This window comes from Sorghum bicolor, chromosome 3, assembly GCF_000003195.3.
Source record: "Sorghum bicolor cultivar BTx623 chromosome 3, Sorghum_bicolor_NCBIv3, whole genome shotgun sequence".
In the NCBI taxonomy this organism is placed as follows: Eukaryota; Viridiplantae; Streptophyta; class Magnoliopsida; order Poales; family Poaceae; genus Sorghum; species Sorghum bicolor.
Window position 1 is genome coordinate 15,355,468 of NC_012872.2, and position 14,066 is coordinate 15,369,533.

At 48.6% G+C, this 14,066-nt stretch overlaps 2 protein-coding genes across 2 annotated transcripts; both read left to right on the forward strand.

Moving 5' to 3' along the window:
• LOC8060345 (cell wall / vacuolar inhibitor of fructosidase 2) lies at window positions 153-1,123 on the forward strand. The gene is made up of 2 exons (XM_002455491.2): window positions 153-543; window positions 651-1,123. Exons 1-2 carry the CDS (start codon window positions 185-187, stop codon window positions 883-885), a joined length of 594 nt encoding a protein of 197 aa, XP_002455536.1. The 5' UTR covers window positions 153-184; the 3' UTR covers window positions 886-1,123.
• LOC8060346 lies at window positions 4,237-6,701 on the forward strand. Its single transcript, XM_021456413.1, has 3 exons — window positions 4,237-4,842; window positions 5,421-5,742; window positions 6,310-6,701. The coding sequence occupies exons 1-3, from the start codon at window positions 4,333-4,335 to the stop codon at window positions 6,375-6,377; spliced, it is 900 nt and encodes a 299-aa protein (XP_021312088.1). The 5' UTR covers window positions 4,237-4,332; the 3' UTR covers window positions 6,378-6,701.

Genomic DNA, 14,066 nt, shown 5'->3' on the forward strand with positions numbered 1-14,066 from the left:
CAAGCAGCCACAACCACAACCCAACACGACGAACCTACTGGTCCTTAATTTAGCCAAGACATGAGCTTTCTCACTACCTTAATTTAGCCAAGTCGAGCAAGATAATACGGAAATCACTTATGGCCCCCCCAAAAAAATGGTTGAGGCAGCAAATTACCAAAGGACAAGAGAGAGCGGGCCAAATATGGCTTCGGAAATGTCCTACGCTGCCGTCGGCGTCGTCATCCTCTCCGTCCTCGTCGTCGTCGCCGCGGCGTCCGCAGACCCCACGGCGGCACCTACGGCCGCGCCGTCGTCGAGCAAGCTCTCGCTCGAAGAGGCGTGCAAGCAGACCGCGGGGCACCACGACCTGTGCGTGGCGACGCTGTCCGCGGACCCATCGTCCAAGACGGCCGACACGGCGGGGCTGGCCCGGTTGGCCATCCAGGCGGCGCAGCGGAACGCGTCGGAGACGGCGGCCTACCTCTCCAGCTTCTACGACGACGACAGCCTCGAGAACAAGACGGCGCAGCTGCAGCAGTGCCTCGAGGACTGCGGCGAGAGGTCAGTGCGTCGTGTCTGTGTGTGGCTCTGTGCCTGCCTTCCTCGACGACCTCGAGTGCTATATGTGCCTGCGTAGCTGACAAGCACGCCCGGTCGAGTGCATGCAGGTACGAGTCGGCGGTGGAGCAGCTGTCGGACGCGACGTCGGCGGTGGACACGGGGGCGTACAGCGAGTGTGAGGCGCTGGTGGTGGCGAGCCAGGCGGAGGTGAAGCTGTGCCAGCGGGGGTGCCAGGGCGTGCCGGACCACCGCAACGTCCTCACGGCGCGCAACCGCGACGTCGACCAGCTCTGCAGCATCGCGCTCACCATCACCAAGCTCGTCGGCGGACCGCCATCGTGATACAGGACGTGATCCACGCAATTATATATATTGATAGTTTACTCAGCTCTCGATCATGGCAGCTGCTAGTTTGTTGTATAACCATGTCTCGATCGTTGTAAGCAGATCGGTAGTCGGTGGTTAAACAGATTAAATTACCTTAAAGTTTTCGATCCATATATTCTGTCAGGAGAATTCTTGTACCATAGTGATGACATAGTGGAATGCATAATATAGACGATAGACCCATACTATAAGACATCCTTGGCTTTGCTGAAATAGTGGCTACTTCAGAACGATTTGAGCAATCATTTTTTTTTTAAAAAAAAACGAATTTTTCAGAACTCCTCATATCAGATGACTTTGGTGACCCCTAAGATCGAGGGTTGTGTGTAAAAATCGTTAGATCATCGGGCACTAAAATATCTTTAAGATGTGAATGATTATCATAAGAAATTTAATTCCTCGCCATATTAGATTTGTGTTCTTTAAAAATTTCACTTCTCCAAACCTAGAAGAGAGGGAGGGGGTTCTAAGGTTATCCTTTTGAGAAAATAAGACTTTTATGCTACCTCTTCTAGGAAATCTATACCACACTATATTCTCGTAAAATGATACACACTAGCTAAAGATGAAAAGATCCACCGGGTGCTACGCTGTGTAACCATGAATATGACAAATGGAATGTGATATATGAAGTTTATGATGAAGGTGGAGTCATAGGGTATTTCGATGGATCCATATAGGTCTAAGTCAGACATAAAATAGTAGCTTCGATTTATACTACATTAGCTGTGTGACACCTTATATGTATCAAAATTGAAGTCAAAATAAAAAAGTGCAATCCAATTTCTCGGTTTGATAGAAGCTGAAAAGATCCATATGGTACCCAAATAAGGATATGATGCATATGTCAAAAGGACAAGACCCATCGCAGATATTCTCCCATCCTAAAATATAAGGGATCTAGAGTTCAAAATTTATAGCAAAATACAAGTTATTCGGCCCCCAACCACCTCTCTCTTGCCTTTTTTTGGTACGAAATATTGAAAAAAAAAACTTGAGGCCACCCAAATAGATAGCCAACAACTAAGGAAAATAACAATTGAACTACTCTCTCCATCCTAATTAGCAAGAGGTATGATGGTGTTTTACTAAGCTCCATATTTTATCTAAAAATAATCACTTAAATACCTTATGTTTTAGGATGGAGAGACTAGTATCGTGAATCATCTTTACTGGCCTTTACTTTTTTTTCCATTTGGTTTCTGATACAGAACGTGTTAATTTACCACCACTTCATCTCCAAAAGCTAGTAATTAGTATAAACACTATGAATGAAATCTTTTCACTAAAATTCATGGAACCAACTATTGATAGACCACCTCCTCTAGATCAGATTAGTCTTTGCCACATATAGTTCTTTAGATTCTCTTAATGCCATTAGAATTCATATGGTATCCCTCAGTACCATCAAAATTCTTTGTTTCATCTATGTGCCATTTGACATTTTTTGGTTCTCTAATTGCCATTGTCGTCACATAACTATGAAATTGTTGTTATGTTCGTATCGAAATGACGATTTTGCTCTTCCCAACAAATTTGCCGCTGCTAGCATTAATAATGAATGCATTCATGCTCTGTATTTATGTAGGTTTCATCTCATTCTTTTTGTTGTGAAAAGTTCTTAAAACACATTAAGAATCAATTAGAATGTTTTAAAAAAATTCCATCTCTTTTGTACTTCTAATTTTCTAGATCTAAACCCATTTTTGAAAACTTCTAGACATACTTTTGTGAGTTCTAAATATTTTGTTTGAGTTAGTCGTGTCCATCTTTAGGATATTTCTCTAAATTTTTAGAAGCTTAGGGACATTTTTCATATTTTTAAAAAACATAATTACTAGATTTTTCATAAAAAGGATGAAACTGCCTTCAAAACTATTTTTAGTTTATCGGGTAGGGAGGTAATTTAAATGGTTCTAAATTAGGGCATGTTTGGTTTGGACCCAAATTTTTCCCTGCCAAAACTAGGGCATGCCAAAACCTTGACAAGAATTTTGGTATAGCACTTGGTTGGGTGCCAAACTAAGACAGCCGAAATTTTGGACATCTCGTGTCCACCGCCGATTCTGGGTGCGCCAATTTTAAGGGTTTCAAACCAAATGTGCGCCAAAGTTGTGGGACTGTCGTGGGTTTGGCTGGGCAGATTTTGGACAGTATCTAAGCAGGCTCTTAATGAGGCCTTGTTTACTTCCAAAAATTTTGCAAAATAAGAATAATAGCACTTTTGTTTGTATTTGACAAATATTGTCCAATTATGAACTAACTAGGCTCAAAAGATTCGTCTCGTCAATTTCGACCAAACTATGCAATTAGTTTTTATTTTCATCTATATTTAATACTTTATGCGTACGTCTAAAGATTTGATGTGACGAAGAATCTGAAAATTTTTGCAAAATTTTTGGGAATTAAACAAGGCCTGAGGATCTTAGTTTTAGAGTTTACGGAATTAGATCACTGGAATAGCTCATGGAGCTAAGAATTCTTACTTGAGGCTCTTACTATTTCTTGCTTGGCAGGCTTATGGGCCCAACCATTCCATATGTGAAGTCGCTTGAAAGTAAGCAGGGCACGATGCGGTTGGCCTGCAGCGCAAGGCCATCTTTATCTCCTTGTGTTCTTGGGCACATGGTTTTCTTTATCCGCCGACATATCCTGAGTATTTTGTTTAATTTTAGTTAAATTCAATTCGAATCTTAATTAAATTTGTCTGATGTTTATAATTTATCTCGAATATCTTTGACCTCCATGAATTTTATTTTTATAGGTAAGGCGCCGCCGAAATTTATAATTAGTGGTGTTGCGGGAACTCAATAGGGCCTCATTCGGTTGTCTCTAATTAAAAACGGGCCTTCTTTTATTCTTAGGCCGGATCAAGTGATTTTTGTTGGTTCACTCAAATCTGGTCTGTTTCTATTCCACATATATAATGCCCTTTTTCATTCTAGCCATAAAAGAAAGAAAGAAAAGCTCGGATCAACGGTTTTCATTCCGGACCGTATTTAACTAAACGGTCATTTTTTGTTTGACCTAACTTAGAGTTGACCAAATTGATCCGGGTGAAATACGCCGTATTTCATACTGTTTCAGCCCAAAAAGAACGAAGCCTGGGTGAGTTTTCAGCGTCCATGGCCTTGGCCCCCACATGTCATATCAGGCCCTGCCTGATGGTGGCTCCCACATGTCAGCGGAATGTGGAGCGAGCGCAGCCGACCTTGGCTGGGCAGTCCAGTCCGCCCTCCGCCGCCTACAAATTGCCCCGCCAAGCCCAAACGTAACCGTCCCGCAACGGAACACCTTCGCTGCTCTTCCCTCTCCCTCCTCTCTCCCACCGCATCACCGGCAAGAAGCGAACAAACGCCACGCGCTCTCCGCCGCACCACCGCGCGCGGGAGGCCGCCGGCGATGGACCTCTTCCCCGACGGGACGCACGTGCGGCTGCAGAGCCGCGAGCTCGGCACGTACCTCTACGCCGACGAGGACGGGGTCGGCGTCTCCCTGAGCCCTCGCCGCGCGTCGCTGAACGCGGCGTGGCAGGTGCACCGGATCGTGCACGAGGGTGTCGCCTACGTCCTCCTCCACGGCGCCGCCTACGGCCGCTACCTCGCGGTCTCGCCCGACGCGGCGCCGCCGCGCGGCCACCGCGGCCGACGCGTCGTCCAGAGCGACCGCGACTATTTCGACCCGCGCGCCGTCATGTGGAGGGTCATCAGGGCGTGGGATGACGGCGACGACATCATCGTGCGCCACGATTTGCAGCGCAACCTCCGCGGCAACGGCAGGTACCGCCGCTGGCACACAGGCGTCACCGTCGACGACACCGCCCCGTGGAGCACGATGATGCGTTGGACGGTCCAGGCCATCCCCCCGAGAGCGGCGCCGCCGCCGGACATTCGACTTCCAGTTGCAACTCCGGTGAGCTCGCAACCCCCATTCCTCAAATTGATTTGGGCGGAGCAGGGTTCTTGGAATTGGAACCTCTAATTTTTTCGATTTGTGAAACTTGGTACTTGGAGCGCCAGCCCAGAATGCTTTCTGTCTGCGTCCATTTGTGCAACATCTGATTATTGCCTTCTCTTCATCTCTTGGGATCAACTTTTGCAACGACCGCCACTTCTTTCGCTCTGTTTGATCCAAGAAACTAATTAAAATCGATTAGGATTGCTCTGTCTGTCGGTCGTTGATCCGTGTCGGATCAAAGTGTCCTGTAAGCATGAGATTCATGATAGCGTGAGAAATTCAGTTCATGTTACCGTCTGGCACATCGCCGTTGCAGTTCTTTACTTGTATCTGATGATGCATGTCTGAATCATAATTTAGAGCTGTTTTCCCCTTTTTATGCATAGTTCAATTTTGCTAGTCCAGACTTAACAATGTCTGTCTTTCTCTGAAGTCTGAAAATCTCTCTCCCAGTCCCATGAAGTCTGAAAATCTTTCTCATGTGAAATTTTTGCTGCAGTTTCCTAAACACCAGTGTTTTTCATTGCGAAAAGAATGTAGGAACCCGGCGCGGCCTGTTCCGCTTCCGCCGGCGTGCCGTGCCCGCCAGCGACCTTGAGTGGATGATCTGGTACGAGCTGGCGGACGACGACGGGAACGTCGACGAGCACAACTGGGACAACTTCATGTTCTCCGGCCGGTCGGTGTTCAGCCTGATGGCCCGGGTGGCGTTCCTTGAGGGCCACACGGATGCCAACCACTTCGTGTTGTGCGTGAAGGCCGGCCACGACGCGCGGCGAACCCCTCTGGTCATCGACCTGCTGCCTTCTCAAGTGCACCCCATCAATATCGTCGCCCTCACCAAGGGTTCACCAGGTGAGAACTAACTTTGTAGTTTCGCTTTCCCCAGGTGAGAACATTTGCAAATATTCCGTGCGGTAAAGTTGGTATTCGTACTTTGCAACTGGATCATCGAAACTCACAGTAGTTCTGAAATTTGCTATGCACAGCAATCAATACTGATGACTACAGAAAATGTAACTTCTACACTGTTGTCCATAGCTCACATGCTCCAACTACTTCTGCAAAATAATTTTATAGTTTCTGTATGTACTATCCTCAATTGCAGATTTGTGAGTGAGAAAATGGTTTACTTGTTTGGATATAACTAGTAGGAAACATGTTACAGATGATCAGAAGCAACTGAATGGAAACAATCTCAGATCTTCTGATCTTTATTTCAGAGAATTCATTAGCTCCAACGATATTATCTATAGTTCAGAAAATTCAGTTAGCCAATACAGAGTAGAGCTGATCTTGTAACTGATTGCCTGCCTCCTTCTTCATTTTTTTTTGGTTGACAAAAGTGAAAGTGTCAAAATACTACACATAACATGGTTCCTAACTATAAATGGTGTTTTTCTTGTTCCTTTGATAATTCAGGTGCTGCAGCGCTAGTGTACCCAGATGTTGATGCAGATGCACCAGCTGCTGATGCAGAAGCACCTTAGAGGACTACGAGGGTAGAACTTCTGACAACAACTTCGCAATTCATCTCTTCAGAAATCAGAAGGCCCAATACTCTGGATAAAAGAAAATTGAAATCAGTTTATCTTCTTTTGTTCAGAAAGCCCAGCAACTCTTCTGAATTTGGTTGTTGGATTTGACGTCTTCTACTGACCGGAAGCGTTTTGAGTTGGCCTTTCAGTGTCAGAACTTACAAACCGCTGAAATCATTGCGTGGAAATATGGTGAACGATTTTGCAAAGCAACATTGCTTGTGCTGCTGCATTGATCTGTTCCTTGCTCCTGGAGTCCTGCTACGTAAAAAAAAACAGAGTCCATGTTTGTTTGAAATACAGACTTCACTGAGAATCATGGTTAAACCATTTATATGCTGAACCTCTCGACACGTATATATTCATTTAGGAAATAAATGGAACTTTCTGTTTTCGGATCTCCATAACAGTCTGCAAGCTTGCTGGATTCGCAGTGCAATCAGTCGGACGCTCTGTACTCTCTCTAGTTTCTGTTCTGCTGTTGTCAGATTTCTGTCAGTTGTAAGCTTCTGCTGCAATTTCTAGTTTTTGTTTTAAGAAAGGGCGATTGGATTCTATGTTAGCTTCGTCTTGACATACGGATGGACTATTACTCGTTATCCATGAATGAACGAACCAAATTTCGCAAGACGTGAAGTCAACTCTCCCTAGTCCCTGCGATCCATGTCATCAAATCATCTCCACAACTTCGGTCCCATTTGATCCCTATAACTAACAGTTAAAATATTAGTTGAAGACCTAGATCCTCTGCTAATGCCTTACCTACCACCTGCTAACAATCAGATATTAGCTTATTTCTTCTAGCTAACATATCTAATAGTTAGTTGGGTAGATTCAAACGGGACCTTCACATTTTTATGATACAAAACAAATCCATGTCTATTTTTTCCCACAGTATAGGTCTAGGATCCAGGAGATTGGTAAGAACTATTGATATTGATATATGCTCGAAACCATGACATAATATATGGTGCGAACTGCGAACCACCTACTAGGTGGAAACATAGAAACCAATTAAAAAATGTATTTCCATTGTTCAAAAAATTTGAAACTTGGCCAATCCATGGTGCATACAAATATAGACTTACATGAAAAGGTTAAAATTCACACTTGTGTTTGAAAAAATCGTACAAAAAATGACAAATTTTAGGTTCATGTGCACTAATAAAAGACAAAATTCAGGCACTTTCTCTTTTAGTGCATATGAACCTCGTATTTGTCATTTTCATACGAGTTTTTCTAGTTTGAGTTTGCATCTCAACTTTTTCATGCGAGCAATGTTTGTATGCACTATGGATGTGCCATGTTTTTTTTTTTGGAAACGGGCGAAATACTTTTTTTGAATTGATTTTCATGTTTACACCTAGTAGGTGGTATCCACCACATGTTTTGCCACTACATCAACAGCCTCTTGAAGCTGTTCCCTCTTAATTCATGATAGAGCAGTTTCCAAGACTACAAGCATATTCTTCCCAGACAGTCAACAATAATGGTGCCCATCTTTTTTACAGGATGTTATAGCTGAGTCCACAAGATCTTGTCATCCGAGTAAGTATCCCTCTCCCCAACAATGTTTCAAGAGATCTTTTGAACGGAAGAGGCATCCCATTAGCATCAGAGACATCATGATCTTCAATTTCTTCAGAAAGGATGTTATCTAGACTGAGCTAGGAACAATATGAACAATTAGCACTATCCAAGACAAAACAGGCAAAAAAAAATCTAATTCAGAAGGTAACATTGCAATTATGTCAGGTGCTGTCTGCTGTGATGTTAAATGAATAAATTTAAGCTGTAGCCATCTACATGTAAATCTTTGGCCTACAATGCAAATAAATTCAGGATATGCGACATCCAAGGACTAAAATTTCTGCGTATGAAAATGTTCTCAAATTTCCACTACAAAAGGGAGAACAGCATGGTTATCTGATGTGCAGGTTCTCAACCAGGAAAGGAAAAGATGGAAACAAATTCAACAGGCAGAGTCGCAGAGAAGTCATAGTTAAGCACTTCAATTAAAGAGAATGCCAGCAAGGAAACAAAAAGAGAATATTGTAGTTACCTGAACGAATTGCACGGTGGAGGCTAGACGAGCTGCTCCATACAATTTAGTTATTCTATCCTCCACCTCAGACCACACTCCAGCATAACTGGAGCTTTTGCCCATCCCTTTCTAAGAAGCTCTGCTATGTCAACCCTGTAAGCAGTCAATTTCAGTAATTTATTGAATGTATTCATATTCCAGATCCAGAACCAAACTTGTTAGAATAGGCGCCCTTGGGCTGTTATGGGCCTAATGCCTTAGTGGTTAAGTTAGATTGATAAAGCAAGGATCACCGTAATCCGGGTGTTTCTATAAACCCTTAGGGCATCCTTGCCTATACATGTACCCTGTACCATTGATTATCAATTTACTAATCCAGAGACCTATTGGCTCTCATGGTATCAGCCGCCTAGGTCAAGGACCTACTCTTCCGCTGCCCGCGCGCCGGCTCTCGCCGTGCTGCGCACCTCTTCCCCCTCGCGCGCGCGCCTTCTCCCCATGGCGACGCCTCCATCCTCCCCCAAGGCCGCAGATGCCCACTCCTCTGTTACCTCCCAGGCTCAGGCGGAAGTACTAGCCAAGCGCCAGGCCGCCGACCTGGCCAACGCCGCCGCTGCCGAGGCCCAACGCGTGGAGCGCGAGCGCCTGGCCGCGCGCGACGCCACTCTCGCCCGCGCCCAGGAGGCCGAGGCAGAGGCCGCTGCTGCCGCCGAGGAACGCGATGCGGCCGCCCAGCGCGCCCGCGCTGCCGCAGAGGCCGCCGCTGCACCCACGGGGCCCCCTGATCCTTCCCCAGCCGGTGGTGCGCCCTCCCCTGATCTTCGTGCCGCCATGCTTCATCATGAAGTCGTGGCTCTGCTGCAACTCCACTCCCAGGCAGTCGCTGTCAACAACATCCGCAATCACGTCACCACTGTTCTGGACGTCGACTCCGGCAACTTCAATCGGTGGTGTGATCAGTTCTTGCTGATCCTCGGCAAGTTCTCCCTGCGGGATCACGTCCGCGAGGAGCCTCCAGTCTCGATGTCACCTGACTGGGACCGGATGGATTGCGTCGTCAAGGCCTGAATCATCGCCACCCTCACTGACGACCTGGCAGAGATCATCTCCGCCCAAGGCTCCACCGCCCGCCATGCTTGGCTTGCTGTGCAGTCTCAGTTTCTTGGCAACCGGGAGGCCCGCTCCATCCACCTGGAGACACATTTCCGGAATTTCGTCCAGGGCGAGCTCTCCGTCACCGAGTACTGCCGCCAATTGAAGAAGATGGCGGACGACCTCATCGCTCTTGGCGAGCCCGTGCCTGACCGGACTCTTGTCCTCAACGTCATTCGTGGTCTCAACGAGCGTTTCAGTCACGTCGGTACCCTCCGTCGAGCACGTCCCTTGCCCACCTTCCTGGAGGCTCGCGACGACCTCATCCTCGAAGAGCTCACCTTGGCGACCAGGAAGGATGCCCCTGCCACCGCTCTCGCTGCTACCTCTACGCCGAACACCTCCAGCACCACTCCTGCGTCGGGTTCTGGTGGCGCTGGGGGTGGCTCCAAGTCATCCAACTACCGCCGCAACAAACACGGCGGCAACAACAAAGGCAGCAGCAACGGTGGAGGTGGCCAGGGGCAGCGACCCCCTGCTGGTGGTGCCCAGCAGCAGTCCTCCAACGCTCAGCAACAACAGCCTGCTCCTGGTGGTCGTTCCTGGCCCAGCTACTACAGTCCATGGATGGGTTCCATTCAGATGTGGCCAGGAGGCCCCGTCCTCCGCTGGCACCGATCCCAGTGCCCCCTCACCTACAGGCGCAGCAGCAGGCGCAGCAGCAGGCTCTACTTGCGCAACAGCAACAGCAGGCCCTCATCAACCACAACCCGGCTGCTGCTGCTGCTGTTTCCGACGGTGCTGCACATTGGGTTGCCCCTGGGTATTACAACCCCGTGGCTGGCCTTCCCTCCTGGGATCCGACGACGCTTGCCTCCGCCTTCAGTACCACGTCCCTGACTCCACCACCGTCCAACGACTTGTACTCAGGTGCTACCTCCCACATGATCTCTCAGTCCTCCTCTCTTTCACATATTCTTCCTTTGCGGTATCCTACTCCTTCATCTATTGTCGTAGGTAATGGTTCCATCATACCTGTCACTGCCACGGGCTCTACAGAGTTGTCTCCTTCCTTGCGTCTTAATAATGTTCTTGTGTCACCACAACTTATTAAGAATCTCATCTCTGTCCGTCAATTTACTATCGACAATAATTGTTCTGTGGAGTTTGACCCGGCTGGTTGTTCTATGAAGGTTCTTCCCTCCCGGACCGAGATCGTCAGGTGCAATAGCTCCGGGCCGGTATACCCTCTGCGCCTACCTCCAGCTCGTTCCTTTGTCGCCCAGGCTTCTTCCCCGTTGTGGCACCGGCGACTTGGCCACCCCGGCCATGAAGCTTTGTCCAAGCTTGCGTCCAGCACTTCGTGTCATATTAGTGATTGTTCAGATTTGTGTCATGCGTGTCAATTAGGGCGTCATGTTCGTTTGCCCTTTTCTGCGTCCACCTCTCGTGCGTCAAATAAGTTTGATCTTATTCACTGTGATCTGTGGACTTCCCCAGTTGTTAGTGTTTCTGGTTATAAATATTATTTGGTTATTCTTGATGACTGCACTCGTTACTTGTGGACATTTCCTTTGCGACTCAAATCTGACACTTTCAGCACGCTGGCTCAGTTCATCGCCCATGCCTCCACTCAGTTTGATACACGTGTCAAGTCGGTCCAGTGCGACAATGGGAAAGAATTCGACAACTCGAGTACTCGTCACTTTTTCCTCGCTCAGGGCATCCATCTTCGCATGTCCTGCCCCTACACCTCAGCTCAGAACGGTAAAGCTGAACGCATTATTCATACCATTAATAATGTCGTTCGCTCACTGCTCTTTCAGGCCTCCATGCCTCCCTCCTATTGGGTGGAGGCCCTTTCCACCGCCACTGTCCTCCTAAACATATTGCCTACCAAGACCCTCTAGCTTTCTACGCCCCACTTTGCATTATTTGCAAAGTTGCCTACGTATGATCATCTTCGGGTCTTCGGTTGCAAATGTTACCCCAACCTATCTGCTACTGCATCTCACAAACTCGCTCCCAGGTCTGCTCTTTGTGTCTTTATAGGCTACTCTACTCACCACAAAGGATACCGCTGCCTTAATCTCTCCAGCAATAGAGTTATCATCTCTAGGCATGTCATCTTTGATGAAACATCCTTTCCCTTTGCTGAGCGTCATGGTCCCAGTACCTCAGCCAACATGGAATTTCTTGATTTTAGTGATGATGTGGTGCCAGCTCCTATTGGACACTCGCACACTTTGTTTCCTGCAAGCTTGTCTCCCAGCACCTCCGACGCTCCTATTGTCCCTGCCGGTCCTCGTGTGGCTGAGCTTGGGACACCCCCTGGTGTTACCAGCGCCCCTACCGGTCCCTCTGTGACTGTGCCTGGGGCGCCCGAGATTGCTGAAGATGACGTCCCGGTGCCTGCACTCTACGTCCCGCCGGCGCTCCGGTCTCCGGGGCCTCCTTCTGCGCCACGCGCGGCCATGAGTTCCTCCTCTCCCACACCACGCGCGGCACCAGAGATGGGGGCCTCGCCTCGTCACCTCTACGTCCCGCCAGCCCTTCGTGTTGGTGCCTCCCCGTCCACGACGACGACGGGCTCAACGCCACCTTCGGCGCCCCGAGGGCCTCCGCCTGGCTTTCCACCTCTTCGACCCGACCGCCTCTTCGTGCACCACTACAGCCGCCGCCCTCGACCCTTGGCTGCGCCCGCACCAGCCCCCTCAGCAGTGCCCGCGCCCGCGCCCACACCATCGGTGCCTGCTGCTCCATTGCCCAAGGGAGCCGTTCCTGTTCACCCAGTGAGCAACCAACATGCCATGGGATCGCGGTCCAAGAGTGGCTTTCGGATGTCGGCTGCTTACCACACTGGCTCCCTCTCTCCAGTGCCGAAGACCTTCCGCAGTGCTCTTGTAGACCCCAACTGGCGAGCTGCTATGGAAGAAGAACACCGTGCCATTCTGCGGAACGACACATGGGATCTCGTACCTCGCCCCCCTCGGGCCAATATTGTCACTGGCAAGTGGATCTTCCGGCACAAATTCAAATTCGATGGTTCCCTTGAGAGGTATAAGGCCCGCTGGGTACTTCGTGGTTTCACTCAGCGCCCTGGTGTGGATTTCGATGAGACTTTCAGTCCGGTGGTGAAGCCTGCTACTGTTCGCACAGTGCTCTCGCTGGCTCTTTCTTGCGCCAGGCCTATACACCAACTTGACGTCAAGAATGCCTTTCTACATGGGACTCTGAATGAGACAGTGTACTGCCAGCAGCCCTCTGGATTTGAGGATCCCACTCGTCCTGAGTCTGTCTGTCTGCTGAAGAAGTCACTATACGGTCTCAAGCAGGCCCCCCGTGCTTGGTACAGTCGCATGGCTCCCTACCTTCTGCCTATCGGGTTTGTTGAAGCTAAGTCAGATACATCACTCTTCATCTACCACCGCGGCTCCGACACAGCTTACTTGTTGCTATATGTGGATGACATTGTCCTCACAGCTTCCTCCCCTGATCTCCTTCGGCGGATCATCTCAGCCCTGCAGCGAGAGTTTGCCATGAAAGATCTGGGTACACTGCATCACTTCCTTGGCATGCAGGTTCAACGAAGTAGTGCTGGTTTACTCCTCTCCCAGCGACAGTACATGTTGGACATTCTGGATCGCGCCGGTATGGCAGAGTGCAAGCCTTCCTCAACTCCAGTTGACACCAATCCGAAGATTGCTGCAGCTGACGGGGCCCCAGTGTCTGATGCCAGAGACTTTCGCAGTCTTGCTGGTGCTCTACAGTATTTGACATTCACCCGCCCGGACATTGCGTATGCCGTTCAGCAGGTGTGCCTTCATATGCATGACCCTCGAGAGCCTCACCTTGTTGCTCTGAAGATAATTCTCCAGTACATCCAAGGCACACTTCATCTTGGTCTACTATTGCGTCCATCTTCCTCTACGGACCTTGTCGTCTACACTGATGCCGATTGGGCTAGTTGTCCAGACACTCGTAAGTCCACCTCGGGCTATGCAGTGTTCCTCGGTGATAACTTGGTTTCCTGGTCATCCAAGCGACAGAACACAGTGTCAAGATCCAGTGCTGAGGCTGAGTATCGCGCAGTGGCTAATGGAGTTGCAGAAGCCACCTGGCTGCGACAGCTTCTCATCGAGCTGCACACGCCCCTCAGACGTGCCACACTGGTGTATTGTGACAACATCAGCGCAGTCTACATGTCCTCCAATCCAATTCAGCATCAGCGTACAAAGCACATTGAGATTGATCTTCACTTCATTCGAGAGCGAGTTGCCATTGGTGATCTTCGTGTCCTGCATGTTCCCACTTCTTCACAATATGCGGATATCTTCACCAAAGGGCTGCCTTCTTCAGTCTTCACGGAGTTTCGGTCCACTCTAAATGTGCAAAGTGGCTGACGTTTGGACTGCGGGGGTGTGTTAGAATAGGCGCCCTTGGGCTGTTATGGGCCTAATGCCTTAGTGGTTAAGTTAGATTGATAAGGCAAGGATCACCGTAAT

Coding starts and splice junctions, on each gene's coding strand:
- LOC8060345 (XM_002455491.2), top strand. CDS start 185: ATGGCTTCGGAAATGTCCTACGCTGCCGTCGGCGTCGTCATCCTCTCC. Junction 544..650: donor CTCGAGGACTGCGGCGAGAG/GTCAGTGCGTCG, acceptor GAGTGCATGCAG/GTACGAGTCGGCGGTGGAGC.
- LOC8060346 (XM_021456413.1), top strand. CDS start 4,333: ATGGACCTCTTCCCCGACGGGACGCACGTGCGGCTGCAGAGCCGCGAG. Junction 4,843..5,420: donor GACTTCCAGTTGCAACTCCG/GTGAGCTCGCAA, acceptor CATTGCGAAAAG/AATGTAGGAACCCGGCGCGG. Junction 5,743..6,309: donor CCTCACCAAGGGTTCACCAG/GTGAGAACTAAC, acceptor TTGATAATTCAG/GTGCTGCAGCGCTAGTGTAC.